At 44.6% G+C, this 20,461-nt stretch overlaps 2 protein-coding genes, 1 long non-coding RNA gene and 1 pseudogene across 4 annotated transcripts in view; 1 reads left to right on the forward strand and 3 right to left on the reverse strand.

The window, feature by feature from the left end:
* Window positions 1–615: 615 nt before the first annotated feature.
* Window positions 616–10,991, reverse strand: C2H3orf84 (chromosome 2 C3orf84 homolog). The gene is made up of 4 exons (XM_059160888.1): window positions 10,905–10,991; window positions 8,427–8,540; window positions 1,405–1,461; window positions 616–1,023 (listed from the first exon to the last, which is right to left on the reverse strand). The coding sequence occupies exons 1-4, from the start codon at window positions 10,929–10,931 to the stop codon at window positions 616–618; spliced, it is 606 nt and encodes a 201-aa protein (XP_059016871.1). The 5' UTR covers window positions 10,932–10,991.
* Window positions 5,390–5,806, reverse strand: LOC131825708 (large ribosomal subunit protein eL34-like; annotated as a pseudogene).
* Window positions 10,992–11,317: 326 nt separating the features above from the next.
* LOC131823921 (uncharacterized) lies at window positions 11,318–16,589 on the reverse strand. The gene is made up of 3 exons (XR_009350707.1): window positions 16,423–16,589; window positions 11,702–11,808; window positions 11,318–11,604 (listed from the first exon to the last, which is right to left on the reverse strand). It is a non-coding gene; the product is annotated as an uncharacterized LOC131823921 (long non-coding RNA).
* Window positions 16,590–16,737: 148 nt separating this feature from the next.
* The window catches only part of IHO1 (interactor of HORMAD1 1), a 43,992-nt gene continuing 40,268 nt past the window's right edge, over window positions 16,738–20,461 (forward strand). For both annotated transcript variants that reach the window (XM_059160890.1, XM_059160892.1), the window contains exon 1: window positions 16,738–16,779. The gene's annotated coding sequence lies outside the window, so the exon portion shown is untranslated. The remainder of the gene's footprint in view (window positions 16,780–20,461) is intronic.

Here is a 20,461-nt window from a genome sequence, read left to right on the forward strand (position 1 = left end):
CTAAGCCTTAGTTTCCTTTTTGGTGACGTAGGATGACTGCTGCCCCCACTGTTCTGGGTGTTAGAGGGCACTCACGGGATGGCCAGAGAAGAGCTCAGAAAACTATAGCAAAGTACCCCAGGGTTGGGATGACCTCCAGGTTCACGGCACACAGGATTTCCTCAAAGTCTCTTCTCACCTCCGTAGGGAGGGGGTGTTCCAGTGGGGGCTGTGGCCAGGGCAGGCTCCTCCTGTCCCAGCTTAGGCAGAACTATGTGGCTTCCCACCAGACCCCCAGAGGCATGGTAGCCTCCCAGAGAAATCAGAGCTACCAGCATGTGCCTCCTCCTCCAGTCTTTGCTGCTCGCTAGAAGGGCCCACTGACTGCTTTCCCTACAGCTGCATGAGTACAAGGGGCGCACAGCTGGGTTTACTGGAAGAATGGATTTGGGGTCCCAGAACTGATCTGCTATGACCGTGGTGGACCTTCTGGGCCCTTAGGCTCCTGCAGGGTTTTCACTCAGTGGCAGGGTTCCCAGGGCAGCACCTCCCCTGCCTAGCACACAGGTGCAATGGGCCTCACCGCTGTCCAGCTTCTAAGAGCCCTTGGACTGCAAGCACAGAAAGGCCGCTGTGTCAGCTGTCCTTGTTTAATAATCTGGACCAGTTTAGACACTCCGAGACCCCAGCATGAAGGTAATGCTGCAGCAGCTTGGGTCTTGGGATCCCTGGGAGGTCAGGCAGTGTGTTGGTTACCGGTCCCGTATTGCTGCTGCCACAGTGGCCACCCCGGGATGGCTGGCAGAAGTTCTGTTGGTAGGTGGTGCTGGTTCGGGGAGGCTCGATCTGCACAAAGTGGATAAGGCGCTGGGGGAGGTCACTGAGTCCTGGGCCTGACCGGAAATTGGCCTGGTAGGAGGATTCAGGGGGCCGCTGCTGGCTCAACTCCAGCTCCTGGGGTGCCCAGCGCAGGAAGGTGTGCCGCTGCCACAGACGCTCCAGGTCTTTCCGCCTTCCGATTCCCTGCAGCAGGCAGTAGGGGCCCTCCTCAACGGTATGGGCCCTTGGCCCACAGTCCTGGCACCAAGCACCCCTTGGCCCCTCCTCAACCCAAGCCTACTTGGTGATGCCAGGCTCCCCTGGCCTGTACCCCCAGCCTCTTTGGCATGCCTCCCCAGTTATGCCCTCCATTCCAGGGTGAAACCTCCAGAAAGCCAGTGGCCCCTGGGATATTTACACATTGTCAGGCAAGCTAGTAGATGAAACCAAAGCAGAGGTACCTTTGTTTGGGAAATGGGCTGTTTCCCAGACAAGAGAGGTTTTCAGGAGCCCTCCCTCCCCTCAGTGTCTTATCCCCACCACCCTACCTCAACTTCAGTCTAGGCTGGGGCCCTGCCCGTTCTCCTTCCTTTCTCCAGCACTCACTTTGTCGAAAGAAGTACGGTTGTCATGCTTGGAGAACAAGTGTTGCTGTGCTGGCTCCTTTAAAGACAGTGAGAAAGAAGGTAAATGGGGGGAAAATGATGCTCACCTGCCCTTCAGATGTTATGTCAGGACCCAGAATGGAGGGAAGCTGCCAGGAGCCACTACCCCTAAACTGCTAAAATTGCCAAAATCCTGAAAGAGCAGCTAGAAATTAAAGCTGTTTGCCTCACTCCTAGGACATCTCATGCAGGTATTTGCCTCCAAATCAAAAGTCTCTAGGGCTGCTGATTGAAAAAGGGGCTGAGGCATCTTCGAAGACATCCTGCCACCAGAAGGGCAGTGGTTTAAGTTTCATGTCAAGTCCTTTAACTCTTAGATTGTCCAGGACCAGGCTTCAATTCTTTCCTCCCCTCTGTCAACATTTAATCCTTCATCAACAACCCAAGCTCTTGGCCCTAAGTACCACCTGGAAACAGCCATTTCTCTATCTAGCTTGAACTCTATCCTGATCTCCAGACTCAATAGCCAAGAAGCTATTCCATATCTTCTTGTAAATGTCTTACAGGCATCTCCAACCACGACTGAGCTCTGGATTATGCCCCAACCCCAGCCCTCCAGAGCCTCCCCCAGGTCAGGTCATGGTAGCTAGATCCTGCCAAAAACCTTGGAGTCCCTTTGATTCTCTTCTTTCACACCCTATATCCAAAGTATCAGGAAATCCTGTTGATTATTCCTTCAACATATGCCCAGGATTGGACCACTCCTTAGCATGTCCACTGCTTTCCCTGATCCAAGAAACACATTCTTCTCTTGCTTGAATTATTGCAAGAGCTTCCTACCTCATGTCTCTACTTCCAAGCCTTCCCTTCCAGTTTATTGTTCTCTTAGCAGGTAGAATAACTCTTCTGATATGTAGATCAAATCATCTTCCTTGTTTGCTGAAAATTTACAATATTTCCTCATGTTTATAAAAGCCAAAGTCAATGTAGTGGTCCATGAGACCCACACAGTATTGATTTCTCCATTATCTGCAACTGCACTGGCATCCTTAATGCTTCTGAAACATACCAGCTATATCCACTTTGGGCCTTTGCAACACCTGGGCCTTCTGTCTGGGACTCTTCTTGTAGCTGGCCGTAGGACTCCCTCTCACTTCCCACTTGGGAGGATTTCTTCAAACACTAACACTATCAGTGCCGACACCCAACTCTGCATTTTCCACCTTCTGGCATACTAGGTGACTACATAGTATGATGTTGCCTAATGTTCCTGACAAGAACGTAAGCTCCTTGTGGGCAAAGATTATTGTCTGTCTTGGTCACATCTATAACTCCAACACTGAGCCCAGTGCCTGGGCAAATACATGTTTGCTGTTTAATTAAAGGACAGGGTTCAGAAAGTCCTCAGGGCATTTGCTTTGGCTTACTTGGAGCCATAGAACCATAACCTATCCCCAGGCAGAGAAAGGCCACCCCCCAGGCCTCCAGACTTTAGTAGGAATCTCTCCTAAGACCATCCAACCTTGACTTTGTGCCTGGTCTCTGGCCCTAGAGTTCCCTGTCCCCAGCCATTCAGCTTCTTCTGCTGCAAACCTGAATGAAGTGTCTGATCTGATGAGTTCAGTCTAGGCTGGGTTGGTGTATGAGCAATGGCTGACAACAGGTTGCTAGATAAAAGACTGGGTTTAGCTTCATCCCAGATCCCTGAATCAGAATCTTCTGTGGTATGTATCTGTGTGTGTGTGTGTGTGTGTGTGTGTGTGTGTGTGGTATGTATCTTTAACAAGCTCCCCTAGCAGGACCTCCTGCCCTAGACAGCTGGTGTTGGTTTCCAAGTAGAATGAAAGCTCCATGAAGGTGGGAAGCCAGCCAGCCTTACCTTTCATTCCTCATAAAGCAAGCTGACACAACAGGGATTAAAAACCCAGGGCCCTTTTAGAAAAAAAACAGGAAAAAATTTTCAGCATTTAGAACTAGGCAAAGAGTTCTTTGATTTGATACCAAAAGCAAGAGCAATAAAATAAAATTGATAAATTGGACCCCATCAAAAAATTTTTAAAGTTTTGCTCTGTGAAAATTTGTATAAAAAGGATGAAAAGACAAGCCACAGACAGGGAGAAAATACTTGCAAATCAAATAGCCCATAAAGGAATAATATCTAGAATATATAAAGAATTCTCACAACTCAACAGTAAAATAACAATCCTATTAGAAAATGGGCAAACGTCAGATGTCTATTGACGGATGGATAAAGAAGTGCATGGAATGTTATGCAGCCATAAAAAATGAAATCTTAATAAATCCATAAATGATATGGATGGAATTAGAGGATATTAAGTTAATGAAATAAGTCAATTATAGAAATTATAGTCAATTATAGAAAGACAATTATCATATGATCTCAGTGATAGGTGGAATTCAGGAAACAATGGAGAGGATCATAGGGGAAGAGAAAAAAGAAAATGAAACAAGACAAAACCAGGGAGGGAGAAAAATCACAAGAGATTCCTAATCTTAGGAAATAAACTGAGGGTTGCTGGAGGGTAAGGAGGTGGGAGAATGGGGTAAGGGGGTGATGAACATTGGGGAGGGTATATGTTGTAGTGAGCAATTGGTATTATAAAAGACTGATGAATCACAGACTTGTACCTCTGAAACAAATAATACATTTTATGTTAATTGATTGAATTTAAATAAAAAAAAGAAAATGGACAAACAAGATGAAGCCATTTCACTGAAAAGGATATACAGATGGCAAATAACACATGAAAAAATGTTCACCATCATTAAACACTAATGAAATGCAAATTGAGATCACAATGAGATATGACATATTTATCAGAATGGCTAAAATAGAGACAGTACCAAATGTTGAGAATGCAGAGAAACTGGATCACTCATACATTGCTGATGGGAACACAAAACGGTACAGTCACTCTAAAAAACAGTTTGGCAGGGGTGCCTGGGTGGCTCAGTGGGCTAAAGCCTCTGCCTTTGGCTCAGATCATGATGTCCTGGGATCCTGCTTCCTCTTCTCTCTCTCTGCCTGCCTCTCTGCCTACTTGTGATCTCTCTCTGTCAAATAAATAAATAAAATCTTTAAAAAAAGAGAAAAAAAACAGTTTGGCAGTTTTAAAAAAACTAAACATACAGCCATCATATAATCCAGCAATTGTACTCTTAGGCATTTAATCCAAGAGAGGAAAACTTATGTTCACCCAAAAACCTGTAGCAGCTTTATTTGTAAGAGCCAAAAACTGGAACCAGCCTCAATATTTTTAATAGGTGAATGGTTATACAAACTGACATATGCATGCTATAGAATACTACTCAGTAATGAAGAGGAATGAACCATAAATCACCTGGATGAATCTCTAGAAAATTATATTGAGCAAGAAAAACCAATCTCCAAATATTGCATGCTATATCATTCTATTTATATAATATTTTTGAAATGACAAAATTTTAGAAAAGGAGAAGAGGCTGGTAGTTGCTAGGGATTAGGGACAGAGAAAGGGTAGAGGAGCAGGAGGCTGGTGGGTGTGGTCATAAAAGGGCAGTACCAGGGATACTTGCAATGTTGGCCAGTGTGTTAACTGTGGTGGTGGGTACACAAACATAAATAGGTGATAAAATTTTATAGGTCTTAATATATACAAGTAGTGTAAGTAAAATGGAAATCTGAGATAGGTGGGTTGCATTAATGTCAGTGTCCTGGTTGCAGTATTATACTATAGTGTTGCAAAATGTTTTCATTGGGGGAAACTGGGAAAAGTATAGAAAGGGTCTCTATTATTTCTTACAACCGGTTATGAATTTATAGTTGTTTCAACAAAAATTTCAATTAAAAAAACCTTGGGAGTATGCAGCAAGTTCTAAATGACCCCCAAATTTCTTCTCCATCTCTATCCTTGGCTAAAAATTGTACACAGCCCTAGAATGTGGATGCCTCTGTTGTTGGAGGCAACTCTGACTCTGAAAACTCACTATGCATGTATTTTTGCCTTTTGATTTTTTTTTATTAATCCAAAAAGCTTCATTAAGAAAAATTTAGCTTTCTGACTTTATGCTTGTGCCTTCAACACTTTCACAGTGTTATTATGCTCCTTGGTAAGGAAAGCACACTTGATCTGGTCATAGACACACTTATCATATAGGGAACCACTACAGGCCCTGCTGACATGTTATTTGTTTGTTTCAGACCACCTCATATGAACTTCAGGTTTTACAACACAAACTTCTTGAAATCAGCCTGGTCACATGCCCCATGTGGATTTTGGTGCTTTCCCAACATTGTTGGTATAAAGGTGCACAATTCTATTACCAAGGGTTCAGAACAGCTTAGTTTTGTTAAAGGCTGTATTATAGGACAGCCTATGATGGTATGTCAGATTCTGGATCATTCTGAATGTCTCTAGACACCATCCCTCAAGAGTGAAAGTCACTGTTCTAATGGTGGTAGCATAGTCTATTGATTTCCACTGACTCAAGTTTTGTTCTCACAATAGTGAAAGCCTGGTAAGAAGTGAAGTCATTTCCTTCCATGTGGGCAGTTCTGAGTATTCTTTTCCCTGGAAAGAATTTCACCTGCATCTTTGTTTCTAGGGATCCTTTTCAATTGAGGTGGTAAAACCCATGGTCTCTGAGCTGATGGGCTTGGGCTTGGGTTCCAGTTGAAGAGACCATGGAGGAAAGGTAGATTTCCTGGGATGGGGCAGTAGTTGCATGTGGGAGAGCTAAGGACCCTTGTGGAGGCTGGGCATTCTGCAGTCAATAGGATGCTGAGTAAGGAGCTCCTGTGACAGACTGAGGCATGTCAGTGGTGGAACAGGGATACAACAATCATGGCACTACCAATGAAGGATCTACTCCAAACCATGAGGCCTTGTGGCTCTTGTCTGACCTTAAGAACGAACAGGACCATTAAAAATAAAAGTAACCTCTTAAAAAAAGAAGAAACAAACAGGACCAGGATTACATGTCCCAAGAGTCAGGCAGGTAAGTACTAGAAATAAGTTAATTCAGTCCAGAAGAGAAAAAGAAAAAGAAGAGAATTTTCTTGCATCTGAATGACACAATTTCTACCTGCCCCAAACTAAAGAAAAGTGGTGTCACATCTTGAAAAGTTTTTCAACAATAATAGCTGCAAGCAGCTGGTTGAAAACTGGTATCTCTTAGCTAATAGAAAAATAAAATGTGCACCTTCCCCAAACAGTTCCACTAATTAAAAGAGCTTTAGACATAGAAAGAGCCACCAGACTGTGCATTTATACAGTCTGAGCCCAACACTCAGAGATCATGCTGTTTGGGGATGCTGGTAATGCTAGTAAATGCTTTGTGTAGCAAGTCTTCAATTAAAACATGTCCCAAAGACAAACCATAAGTGACTCTTAATCTCACAAAACAAACTGAGGGTTGCTGGGGGGAGGGGGTTTGGGAGAAAGGGGTGGTATTATGGACATTGGGGAGGGTATGTGTTTTGGTGAGTGCTGTGAAGTGTGTAAACCTGGTGATTCACAGACCTGTACCCCTGGGGATAAAAATATATGTTTATAAAAAATAAAAAATTATATTAAAAAAAAAAAACAAACATGTCCCAAAACATGTTCCCAACTTCTGTTTCTGGGGGACAGATTGAATGTTCCGTCTTTAGGATGACAGCTGGCACTGGGCTACTACAAACACCCAGAACAAAGTTCCCGGCTTGCCTCTGTCCCTGAACTACCCAGGTCCCATTATTCTCGAGGGAGAAGTGATCCCAGATAAGTGGTCTGGAGCTGCCTTTGGATCCAGCTCTCTCATTAGGCAATGCCAGGCTCTCCTTCAAACTGAGAATGCTAAGGAAATTCAGACTCCATAATATGGCAGCCTCTAAGACCCTGTTCTTGGCCTGGAAAAGCAAGTCATGGAGAATTCAGATGGCAGATCAAGCAGGATCTGGCTAGAGGCTTGGGAGCAAGAAGCTGCAGTGGACAGAGAATGTTCCAGACACTCCTCCAGGTTCCTTTCCATGTTCTCCATTCTGCTGCTGCCCAGGGGGCTGATCTGAGTGCATTTCTCACCAGCCTGCCTTCCCTCTGGCCATTGAAAAGCCCTGGGAAGAGATGGAGGGAAGGAAGGAGAGGTCTCTTCTCTTAACTCCACCCGAGACTAGCCCCCGCCTGTCTGTCTCTCTCCCCCCATGATCACCACTCCTCTCACGGTAGTTGTCTCCAAACCACCCACTCCTTCTGGGTTCTAGGAGCCATACTTTTCCCCCTGTCCATCTGGGCTCAATGGTACTGACCACTTGGTTGTTGCCAGCCTATGATACCACGTTTACCTGAGGCCCTCACATCCAACTCCTTTGCATGCACACTCTGCTGAGTTGTCCTGATTTGAGTGAGATTTTTATTGTTGGGACCCCAACTGATGATCAGTGCCCCCTCCTTGTTTCCAGACCTAGAAGCAGTAGAGGGTCTGGGCCCTTTATCTCTCTCTCTTTCTTCTGTTCTCTGGAAGCCTTTTCCAGCTATTTCTCTCATTACTCCTTTCCAGTCCTCCTTGGCTACACATGTGGGTGGGTACCCAGCCACTTTATAGGCTGCTTCCCTCACCAAAAGAGGCCTCCTGGGCGCCTGGACTACAAGGCTGACTGTGAATTAGGCCATGGGCTTTCATGACATCAAGGAATCTGAGCTTGAGAGCAGTTGTTGGCAAAACTCAAGGCTTACTTTCTGGGCTCTGGAGGGTCTTTCCCCATGGCCACCTACCCAAACTGGGTCCTGACCTTCCGTCCACCCAGAAGAAGCAATGAGCAAGACTTTCCAGCTTGGTACTAGCTCTTCTCCACCCTTTCTATAGGTGGAGATCTGTAAATATGCTATTTCAGGGACGAGTGGCTAGGGCTCATGCATTTTCTGGGGGATAAGCTGGCCTCAGGTGTCAGTCCAGCAGTGGTAGTTCTGGGGATGATGCTTTTGGGTTCCAAGAGAAATAGAAACTGGCCCAGCCACCCCAGCTGCCCCCAGGGCTGCCTTGTACCTGACATCGCTGCAGGAACACTGCTGGAGGCTGGGGCTTGGCTGCAAGGCGGTATTCTTGAGCGCTTTCACTCTTGAATTGGCCTCTGTAGTGCCCATAGAAGCCAGTGTTGTGCTATAATAAGGCAGGCATGAGGGTGAATCCCTCCCAAATGCTTACCCTGAGTCTCAGACCTCAGGGTCCCCAGGCCAGAACCCTCTCCTGGGAGCTACTGTCAGAATAAAAAGAATCTGAGGAGAGAGACACACATCTGTCATCCATCATTAGAACAGTTGGTCTCGCGATGCCTGGGTGGCTCAGTTGGTTTAGCAACTGCCTTAGACTCAGGTCATGATCCCAGGGTCCTGGCATTGCATGCTGCTTCAGGCTCCTTACTCAGCGGAGATTGCTTCTCCCTCTTCCTGCCCCTCCCCCTGCTTGTGATCTCCCTCTGACAAATAAAATCTTAAAAACAAACAAACAAACAAAACAGTTGTCTCAGCTGTGCTGGCCCACCTAGGAGGGTTATGTATGTATGTGCCCTTTCCCTTTTTTTTCCCTTTTTTCCATCCTTCCCCTCTTTCATAAAATTCCAGTATAAACTAGGGAGAAAATGGTGAAAGGACAGAAATATCCTGGTCCTGGTGAAACTTCCTTCTGGTGAAGGAGTGCGACACAGCAAATAAGGTCAGGGAAGAAATAACCTGACCAAATAACTAGATCAAGAGTAACAGGGAACACAGATAGCCCTTCATGATAATGAGGGTGGGACCTGAACATGAGGAGGAGTCAGCTGTGCAAGGAACAGCAGAACAACATTCTATGTGATGGGAACAGAAAGAGCAAAGGTTCCAATGCCAGAAAGAAAGAAAGAAATGTGTTGGAAGAACAAAAAAGAACAAAAATCCTTGTGACTAAAGGATTTTGAGCAAACTAGTCAGGTAAGGTCAGGGAAGGGCAGGCCTCACACTAGTTTAAGAATATGCATTCTCGGGGCGCCTGGGTGGCTCAGTGGGTTAAAACCTCTGCCTTCGGCTCAGGTCATGATCTCAGGGTCCTGGGATCGAGCCCCACATCATGCTCTCTGCTTGGCAGGGAGCCTGCTTCCCCCTCTCTCTCTCTGCCTGCCTCTGCCTACTTGTGATCTATGTCAAATAAATAAATAAAATCTTAAAAAAAAAAAAAAGAATATGCATTCTCAGGGCACCTAGGTGTCTTAGTTGATTAAGTGTCCCCCTGAGACTCAGGTCACGATCCCAGGGTCCTGGGATTGAGCTCCACATCAGGCTCCCCGCTCAATGGGGAGCCTGCTTCACCCTCTCCCTCTGCCTTCCACTTCCCCTGCTCGTACTCTCTGTCAAATAAATAAAATCTTTAAAAAAATATATGGCTTCTCTTCTAAGAGCAAAGGGAGACTTTTCAGGAGGGGAGGGGGACCAGAGAGTTTGGGTTGGGATGGTTCAGAGCACCGAGCAGAGTTTTGAAAACAGGGCCACTGACTGGTGATAAGATCCTTCCCTGGGGACTGAATGGTTCCATCCTGGGCATCTATTGACAAAACCGTGAGCATTTATTTGCTACATATCCTGCTGTTCTGGGGTAAGCAGGGCACCCTCTGAAGCTGGAGCACCTAAGCAAGGGATATGCTTTTCAAAAGACGTACTTTACCAACAGGGATACCTTCTGGAAAGGATTTCAGAGACAGGGACTGACAAAAGACAGAAATGAGCATTTGTGAGAGGTCTAAGAAGGAGATACACTGTATTGGTATCATTAGGTGGATGTCCTGTGGACAGCAGTGATATCTACCCAGGGAGCTCCTAGAGCCCAACTGTTTGTTCTAAGAGCTTCCTGCAAAGGATGGGTATGTCTGGTCCTCCATGATCATAGCTCTGAGCAGAAAGAATGTGACCCAAGTTTGGCCTCTGGCCATCACAGGAGCCTCCTATACATGACTGAAAAGTCCTTTATCTTTTCAACCCACTGAGGGTTTGGGTTGCCCAAGTTGTCTTTTTATTATCTGTTGAACTTGCCCTCTATTGAGTTTATTTTTTATTACTATTAATTTTTTCTATTTAGTTTAGTTCAATATTATTGGGCCACCTTTACTGCATTCCAGGCATGGGACTGGGCATGGGATATACAGGTGGAAAACAGTCTTTGCCCTCAAGATGTTCCCAGTATACAGGGCAGTCAAACTCCAGAAGTTTGGGAAGACCAAACAAAGAACTTGGAATAAATAGGGTGGCTAGATGACTAGGAGGTTCAGCTGGTTAGCACAAGACCAGGACATATAGGAAAGGACATGGCACCAGAAACACTAGGTAGGTTCCAGGGGTAACCTTAGAATGGCAGAGAGGGAGTGGGAAGTTCAGGGTCCTACATCAGCCTGGACGTTGGATGAAATCCTTCTTGCTAAATTTACTCCCATGACTCATTCAAATTTCAGGTACCACCCAGGGGCCAGGAGCGAAGATTAATTGTAAAGTGCATTCTTACCCACGAGCCTACTAAAGCACTTTGCATCTTTCCAGGAAGCAAGTAGAAAAAGCAAACTTTCCTTTTGTCTTTTTGAGGCTATGTCTGAGCAAAGAGAATCTCAACTTCTTGTTGCTTAGTGACAAAAGGAGGTTGTGACTGCACAATGCTGCTGAGATCATTGAGGCATTGCCCAGTCTGCTACCCCTTTGTGCTTCCTGCTCATTTTTACTTCTTTATGAGAGAAATTTGCCCCTCAGCATTAACAGCTTAACAGCTTGGATAAAGCTCTTACATATAGAAACATATACTCTACAGTAGAGTGTGATGAACTCAGTCAATGAAATATCAAAGAACATTTTTTTAAAAAGATTATTTATTTATTTATTTAGACAGACAGACAGAGATCACAAGTAGGCAGAGAGGCAGGGGGGAGCGGGCTCCCTGCTGAGCAGAGAGCTCACGGGGCTGGATTCCAGGACCCTGAGATCATGACCTGAAGGCAGAGGCTTTAACCCACTGAGCCACCCAGGTGCCCCTTCAAAGAACATTTTAAAGGTGAATCCTGCATTGTAAAATTATGTAACCATATTGCCAGGAACATAAATTTCGAAAGCATTCCAGAGTCAGAAGAAATGTTAAAAGGGTTGATGCTTCTTAGGATAAAATTGCTGCTTCAGAATAAGGTTCTGTCAGATTTTCTTTTAGGAGTCTGTAGCACCTGAGAACAGTGGGCAGGTGGCTGTTACCAGGGCCCCAGTAAAGAAGGAAAGCATAACAGAGGAGCAAAAAAAGGTGCACGAAAATATTGTGCTTACCTTCCAAGCTGCCCTTGAGCAGATTACTGTCTTTCTCTTCCATTTGTAACACAGGAACATGAACAGTTCACCCTGTTCACTAACCAAAAGGAGCTGGTAATCATCCTCTAAAAATATGCCAATAAAAAGTTTAACAGCAGAAAACATCACCCTGCTGGGGTCACTGATTTAACCCTTTCAGCCAGAAAACCCACCCTTACTGTAGTTACTCTTATGACCTACTCTCATATGTATTCATAGGTACAAAAATTTTCAATGCAGCATCTTCAGAAGGGAAAAACTGTAAGCAGGTGAGTGTTTCACCAATAGGGCAATAGGAAAGATACTTTAATCTACAAATATATTTATCTTTAAAAAGGTGAGTCAAAAAGTCAAATTGTAGAGGGATGCCTGGGTGGCTCAGTTGGTTAAGACACTGCCTTCAGCTCAGGTCATGATCCTGGAGTTCCGGGATCAAGTCCCACATCAGGCTCCCAGCTCCACAGGGAGTCTGCTTCTCCCTCTGACCTTTTCCCCTCTCATGCCCTCTCTCTTTCTCTAATAAATAAAATCTTTTTTAAAAAAGTCAAATTGTAGGGGCGCCTGGGTGGCTCAGTGGGTTAGGCCGCTGCCTTCGGCTCGGGTCATGATCTCAGGGTCCTGGGATCGAGTCCCACGTTGGGCTCTCTGCTCGGCAGGGAGCCTGCTTCCCTTCCTCTCTCTGCCTGCCTCTCCGTCTACTTGTGATTTCTCTCTGTCAAATAAGTGAATAAAATCTTTAAAAAAAAAAAAAAAAAAAAAAAAGTCAAATTGTAGAAAAATGCACCAAGTATACCACTTATACAATGATACAATCATGCAAAACAATGTTATATATTATTTGCAGATGCAAACATTTGAACTAAAAGTATAAAACATACTTAGAACTGATCAGCATAAAATTTAGGATAGAAGTTACCTGGGGAATAGTATCAGAGAAGGTAGAGTGGAGCTTCAATTCTATCTGTAATGTTTTTATTTTTCAAAGCTTTAAGTATAACTAACACAATAAACCACACATATTAAGTGTACAGTCTGACACATTTTGACCTATGTATACATGCATGAAACATAGCCACAATCAAGGTAGTAAACGTACCCATCACCCCCAAGTTTCCTTCTGCCCGTTGGTAATCCTTCTCTATGGCACTCATTGGTCTCAAGCAACTGCTGGTTGACTGTTGTCATAGATTACTTTGCATTTTCTAGAATTTTATATAAATGGAATCATTTGATATGTATTCTTTGTATCTGACTTCTTTCATGTAGCATAATTATCTTGTGTTTTATCCATGTCATGGTACCTATCAATCACTCATTCCTTTTTTTTTTTAAAGATCTTTTTTCTTTATTTGACACACAGAGAAAGATCACAAGTAGGCAGAGAGGAAGGCAGAGAGAAAGGGGGGGAAGCAGGCTCCCTGCTGAGCAGAAAGCCCAATGCGGGACTCGATCCCAGGACCCTGAGATCATGACCTGAGCCGAAGGCAGAGGCTTACTTAACCCACTGAGCCACACAGGCACCCTCATTCATTCCTTTTTATGGCCTAGTAGTTTTCCATTGTATGGATACACAAAGCTCTACATATACATATATATATATATATATATGTATACATATATATATATATATATATATTAATAGAATTTTAAGAGCAATTTTAGGTTCACAACAAACTTGAGTAGAAGGTGCAGAGATTTCTTGTATACCTTCTGCCCCACGTGTGTATAACCTCTCCTGCTACTAATCTCCCCCACCAGAATAGCACATTTGTTATAATTACTGAACCTAAAGTGACACACCTTTATCCCCCAAAGTTGATAGTTTACCTTAGAGTTCACTCTTGCAATTGTATATTCTATGAGTTTAGACAAATGTATACTTCAATCACATGTATGCACCATTATGCTATCATACAGAATAGCTTCACTGCCTTAAAAATCCTCTGTGCTCCAGCTATATATTCCTTCCTCCCCCCAATCCATGGCAACCACTGATCTTTTTTACTATTTCCATAATTTTACCTTTTCCACAATGTCATATTGGAATCCTATAGCATATAGCCTTTTCAGATTGGCTCCTTTCGCTTAGTAAAATATATTGAAGTTTCCTCTATGTCTTTTGCTAGCTTGATAGCTCATTTCTTTTAGGGCTTCATGTTCCATTGTCTGGATTACCACAGTTTATTTATTCATTCACTTACTGAAAATGACTTATTGGTTTAAGATTTACAATTATGAAATAAAGCCACTATAAATATCCACATGCAGGTTTTTGTGCAGACATAAGTTTTCAAGTCCTTTGGGTAAATACCAAAGAGCATGACTGCTGGAAGAGTATGTTCAGTTTCGTAAGAAACTGCCAAACCATCCTCCAAGGTGGCTGTACCATTTAGCATTCCCATTCCTCACCTACATATGTGTTATCAGTGTTCTGGATTTTGGCCATTCGGATAGGTATGTAGTGACAGCTCATTGTTGTTTTAATTTTCATTTCCCTGATAACATATAATGTTGAGCATCTTTTCATATGCTTATTTTCTGTCTGTAGATCTTTTTTGGTGCAATGTATTAAAAAAACCCTGCGTTGGCCTACTTATTTATTTATTTAGATGTGGAAGAGGGGCAGAGGGTGAGAGAATCTTAAACAGGCTCCGTGCCTATTGCAGATCTTGACGTGGGGCTTGTTACAACCCTGAGAACATGACCCAACCCAAAATCAAGAGCAGGTCACTTAGCCCACTGAACCACGGAGGTGCTCCTGGCCCATTTTAAAATCAGGTGATATTCTTAAAAAATAAAATCAGGCGATATTCTTATCATTGAGCTTTAAAGGGTTCTTTATAATTTTGTTTCTTTATCAGATGTCTTGAATCCAAACACTAATCAGGTTTTTGTCCCCACTAAACCACTCATCAAGTTCACCCAATAATTAATTCTCATTCTTCATTTTCCTTAACCTATCAGCAGCATTTGACATTGATGAAGCAGGCAGTTAGACAGGACCTGGAGGCAAAAGCTGTGATAAATAGGTGACCCATTAGAAGCCTGAGGGCACAACATCCTAGCTTCATGGCTTTTAGCATCCTGGTCTTACTGCTTCCAAAATCCAGGGAATGAAGAGACCACTGGCCACAGATGCAGAACATGTGCTCTCCTTTTCAACCTCTGCTCCAGGGTGACCGCCTATGTTCATTATATTTACATTTTGATTTTTGACCCTCAGTGAGGCAAGATGGTCATGACAGTTCCAGCAAGAACCTGTAGGGCTCAGGGGTGCCTGGGTGGCTCAGTCGTTAAGCGTCTGCCTTTGGGTCAGGTCATGATCCCAGGGCCCTGGGATTGAGCCTGGCATCGGGCTCCCTGCTCGGTGGGAGCCTGCTTCTCCCTCTCTCATTCCCTCCACTTGTATTCCCTTTCTTGCTGTGTCTCTATCAAATAAATAAGTAAAATCTTTTTTTTTTTTTTAATTTTTTTTATTTTTTTTTTAAAGATTTTATTTATTTCTTTGACAGAGAGAGATCACAAGTAGGCAGAGAGGCAGGCAGAGAGAGAGGAGAAAGCAGGCTCCCCGCTGAGCAGAGAGCCCGATGCGGGACTCGATCCCAGGACCCTGAGATCATGACCTGAGCTGAAGGCAGCGGCCTAACCCACTGAGCCACCCAGGCACCCTAAATAAGTAAAATCTTAAAAAAAAAAAAATAGAACCTATAAGGCTCAAAACTCCCTCTTCTAACCAGTTGGAGAAGTCCCTTAGATTGTTTGGAAACAAACTCAGTCAGAGATCTCCCTAGCTGTGATCCATAATTTGCAAATATAAAAAGACACCCCTAACCCCAGAACAGCTCCCATCTCTGAGCCTGCCTACTCTCCCAACTTTTTTTTTTTTTTTAAGATTTTATTTATTTATTTGACAGAGAGAGATCTCAAGTAGGCAGAGAGGCAGGCAGAGAGGGAGGAGGAAGCAGGCTCCCCACTGAGCAGAGCGCCCAACGCGGAGCTCTATCCCAGGACCCTGGGATCATGACCTGAGCTGAAGGCAGAGGCTTTAACCCACTGAGCCACCCAGGCGCCCTGTACTCTCCCATCTTAAACTTAATTGCTTTGTGCTTTCTATTTTCTTTCTGGCAGCCTTTATTCGAGCGGGGATCCTCATATAAGTCTTTCATGGGGAATCCAAGAACTGAGACCTCTACACCTCCAATCTCCCACTGGTAACAACATAGCTCCCCTTTGAAGGATGGTCCAGGCGGCTTCCACAGCACCTCTCTCTCTTGGGTATCCCTCTTCTGTCCCTGACCACACCTGCTTGGAGTCTTTTGCTGCTTTTTCCTTATGTAGGCCTCTAAAGTTGTGTGTCCTGGGGCTCAATACAATCTGTTTTCCATCCATACTCTCATTATCTGTTTCATGGCTTTAAAAACCATCTATAACCATCAGAGACAGAGTTACACAGATCCCTCCTCCCTATACCCTCTGCCCTGCCCACCGTGCCCTCAGATTGTCTCAGTATCTAGCAGGCCGGGTTCCCTGCACTATTTCTCCCCACCAGGCTGCCAGTTCTGTGTCCCCTTTTGACCACGGCCCCTCTCCTCCCAGCGGCTTTCCCTACCCAGGTCTTGTTAGGATCCCTTGAGCCCCAGCAGGTGCCCTAGCCCCTGGGCACCCAGTCCACTCCACATACAGCAGGGTGGGTGAGGTACCTCCTGAGCGGGTCTGCACTGGTGAGGGGATGCCGGCTGGGGTGCGGGTGGCAGCAGGGGTGTGACTGAGGAGGTGCGCGGGTACATCTTGTGAGGCACACGTGGGCCGTGCAGCAGTATGCGGTGAGAGGTAGGCCACCGGGCCAAACCAAGGAACCTGCGGGTAAAACTGTTAGGACCGTTAAAACTGTTAGAACCTTTAAAACTGTTAGAACCGTTAATCTTGAGCAGCGGAGGAGGCGGGCCCAGAGGCGGGGCCTAACCCTCATTGGTGAGATCAGGCCCTGGGGGCGGGATCACGCATGCTCAGGCGACATCGGCGGGACTGGCCTCGAGGCGAGATCAGAGACGCCCCAGGTGGGGTGCTTGCGGGCGCGCGACGGCCCACAGAGGTTGAGGCGGGAGGGGTTTGGTTAGAGACAGCAGGGAGGGGAGGGTGGGGTGAAGGTGGGGGGTGGTTGGGGAACCTTATGGGGCTTTACTATAGGTTCGGGATTTCCGGGGGCCTCGAGGAGTTTCTTGGGACGCTGGCTTGTCCACTTGATCCTTGTGCTGGAGTTCCTAGCCTGTCATTCTCTCCCTGTGACGAAAGACCGCTCTGGGTGTTCAGGGAGACTTACTTTCTGTGTTTGTCCTTGGAGAGCTGTGTTTGTCAGATTCGCAGGGTTCCACAGCCTCTCATCCCGAGTCCGGGATTAGGAGACTCAAAGAAGAGAATTGGCTCAGAAAGTCGGGGTGAACAGGAATCCAGGGAAACCGACTAGGGTTTGCCTTTATTGTTATGCAGTATCCCTTGGCGGTCTCTGGAAAGGACCCTGAAATGATTTAGTCTAGGAGTCCAGAACATGTCTCCTGGTTGAAAAGAGATGAAGATGAGAGAATGGCTGTGTGAGGTTGAAGCGGGTCTTCTGAAGGCCCAGAGTCTGAGGGACAGAACTGGTTTTTTTCTGCGACCTAGTGGAGGAGCCAGAGGAGCCAGAGCCAGAGGCACGTAGAGTACCTCACACTGTGGCTTTAGGATTTTGTGTTGAACACAGGGTGAGGGGTGCTCTCCGAGATCCGTAGGATATTCTCTTAAGTCCGGTTTTTCCTCTCCTGCCTACCACCTTGGCAGGGCTCCCTGTGGAGACAGTCGAATTCCTTGCATGCACTTAAGCCTTTCCTCTGCACCCCCCTTTTAAAAATTTACTTATTTTGGTGATGTTGGGGGGAGGGCAGAGGGAGAAAATCCCCAAATTCCCCATTGAGCGCGGAGGCCAGGGACTCTATGCCAGGATCCATGAGATCACCCCCCCCCCAAACCAAAACCAAGGCTCTCACCCTCAACCGACTGAGCCACCCATGTGCCCCCCCCCCCAACCTTTTCTCTGCTTTTATGCTTCTTCTAATTGGACTGGGGGATTAGAGGAGGAAGAACCCTGCCCCTTGAAAGTTTGTAATATGTGCATCTCAGTTTTCATTTAACTAGTGTCCTACCTAAGCATGACTACCTCTTCCTTACTAGCATCTATAAGGACAGGTTTAGGCAGAGGGGATTTCTGCCCTCTGGGAATTTAAAAGTCTATATCAGTAGTAGGTGATGAGTAAGTGCACAGAGAACAGATAAACTTGAGGCTGAGCAAATCAAGCCCCATGTGGTCCTTAGTCATAGTCAGGGGAGCAACCATGGAATTTTTCCACCTTTATGAAAACTCTTAAGAGCAAGTTAGGTTTGGAACCCCCAATGTAGATATTCTAAACCCCAAGGCATATACTGCATATATTATTCTCCTCTCTCAGCATAAACAGAAATTGAAGATGATAGAGGATGTATCTTCTAGATGTAGTAATAATGGTCTTGAATAATGGTCTTGTAGTGATGTGTATGAAATTATCCAGATTCTAAATCTAGACTCTAGAAGGAGGAATTTTCACAAGTGTGGAGAGGAAAAAAATTAACATAAGAGTAAACATAAGAGTTTATATTTACTTAAATTCTTCCCCTTTATTAAAATATGTAATAAGTCTGTGGTGATCTAGGGATTTGAATGAAATGTAATAATCGAAAACAAATCATATGTATTTTTCAGTTTGTGGATACTTGTAAAGTTTTGCTCTCTTGTCCTAATTTAGCTCTCATTTTTTAAAAGATTTATTTGAGAGAGAGAAAGAATAAGCAGAGGAGAGTAGCAGAGGGAGAAGGAGAAGCAGATGCTGAGCAGGGGGCCATAAGCAGGGCTGGATCCCAGGACCCAGATATCGTGACCTGAGCCAAAGGCAGAGGCTTAACTGACTGAGCTATCCAGGCACCCCTAGTTCTCATTTTTTAAAAACTCGTTTAACAGTAAATATTTTCTATTTGTGCCTAGATTTTGAGGGTATAGTAGGGAACAGAACACACAAAAATTCCTATCCTCAAAGGGCTTGACATTATAGTAGGCTTGGTTGTGCATGCTGCAGTAGACAAAACCAGATAAATTAATAAGATATATCATTATTAGAATAATGGTGTGCTGTGGAGAAAAAGCAAGAGAGAAACAGTAAATATTGAGGTGTACAATTTTGAATAGATAATTTAAGGGAACACCTGGAGGTGGTGAAGGTGGTTTCGCCTATTATGCTGTTTGTTATCTGAGGGAAGAGTGAACCAAGTAGAGGAAACAATATGGGAAAGGGACTTGAAACTGGTTGTGTGCCCAGCAAGGGAGAACAATATAGTGAGGAGCTGAGGAGCCCCATCAGAGGTGTGGAATGGGGTGTAGATAAGGAAGAAGCAAGGCTAAGGGGAGATGGGAGACACTGAAGATAATCTTGAGAACTCCAGCTTGTATTTGAATAGGGTAGAAGCAAAGGGATAATATGATCTGACTTATTGCTTAAACTCTGCTTCATAAAGAAGAGTCTATAAAGTGGGGACAAAGGTAAAATCAGGGAGATCAGTTTGGAGGCCATTCCAGTAATCAAGCTGGTGATAATAGAGTAGTGTTGTCACATTTAGCAAATAAAAATATAGGACATCCAGTTAAAGTTAAATTTCAGGTAAACTACACACACACACACACACACACACACACACACATTTATTTAGTACAAGTGTGTTCCATGCAATATTTGGGAAATTCAAATTTAACTGGATATCCTATATTTTATCTGGTAAACCTATAGTGGAAGGAATGAGAAGTGGACCGATTCTGGATGTTTTGAAGGAATTAACCATAGTATTTCCTGACAGATTGAATGTGAGAAGAGAGTCAAGAGGACTCTTAGATTTTTGGCCCATGCAACCAGAAAGATATAGTTGCCATTAACTGGAATAGGAAGACTAAGATGGAAAATGTTTGGGGGAAAGAAGATGATCTTGGTTTTGGACATGTTGAGTTTAAGGTATATATTAGTCACCGAGGTAGAGTTGTTAGGTCAGCAATTGAATATGGGAGTGTAAATTTCAGAAGAGGGGTCTGGGTTGGAGGTAACATCTTTGGGAATTTTTAGCTAATACAAGGTATTTTTATCCATTTACTTATTGATTTTTTAGTGTGGAAAATTTCAAGCATATAGAAGTAGAAATCATTGGATGAATGAACTCCAGTGTACCTACCCATCACCTAGTTTTACCAAATAACCTAGAGCAGTCTGTAACCTTCGCCAGGTCCCCCAATCTATCTACATTGTTTTAAAGCAAAGCACAAACATTAGATTATTTTATTTTATTTTTTTTAAAGATTTTATTTATTTGACAGAGAGAGATCACAAGTAGGCAGAGAGGCAGGCAGAGAGAGAGAGGAGGAAGCAGGCTCCCTGCTGAGCAGAGAGCCCGACGCGGGACTCGATCCCAGGACCCTGAGATCATGACCTGAGCCGAAGGCAGCGGCTTAACCCACTGAGCCACCCAGGCGCCCCATTAGATTATTTTAAATATTTATTTATTTTAGAGAGAGAGAGAGAGAGAGAGCGCGCGCATGAGCAGGAGGGACAGAGGGAGAGGAAGAGAGAATCTCAAGCTGACTCCACGCTGAGCACAGAGCCTGACTGGAGTCTTGGTCTCACAACCCATGAGATC

The sequence above is a fragment of the Mustela lutreola genome, chromosome 2 (assembly GCF_030435805.1).
Source record: "Mustela lutreola isolate mMusLut2 chromosome 2, mMusLut2.pri, whole genome shotgun sequence".
In the NCBI taxonomy this organism is placed as follows: Eukaryota; Metazoa; Chordata; class Mammalia; order Carnivora; family Mustelidae; genus Mustela; species Mustela lutreola.

Bases quoted from the DNA above. Each gene is read 5' to 3' on its own strand.
- C2H3orf84 (XM_059160888.1), bottom strand. From the start codon at position 10,931: ATGCAAAGTGCTTTAGTAGGCTCGTGG. The intron at 8,541-10,904 runs GTAAGAATGCAC...GCCTTATTATAG, and splicing joins GTGCTTTAGTAGGCTCGTGG to CACAACACTGGCTTCTATGG. The intron at 1,024-1,404 runs GTGAGTGCTGGA...ACCGTTGAGGAG, and splicing joins ACCGTACTTCTTTCGACAAA to GGCCCCTACTGCCTGCTGCA.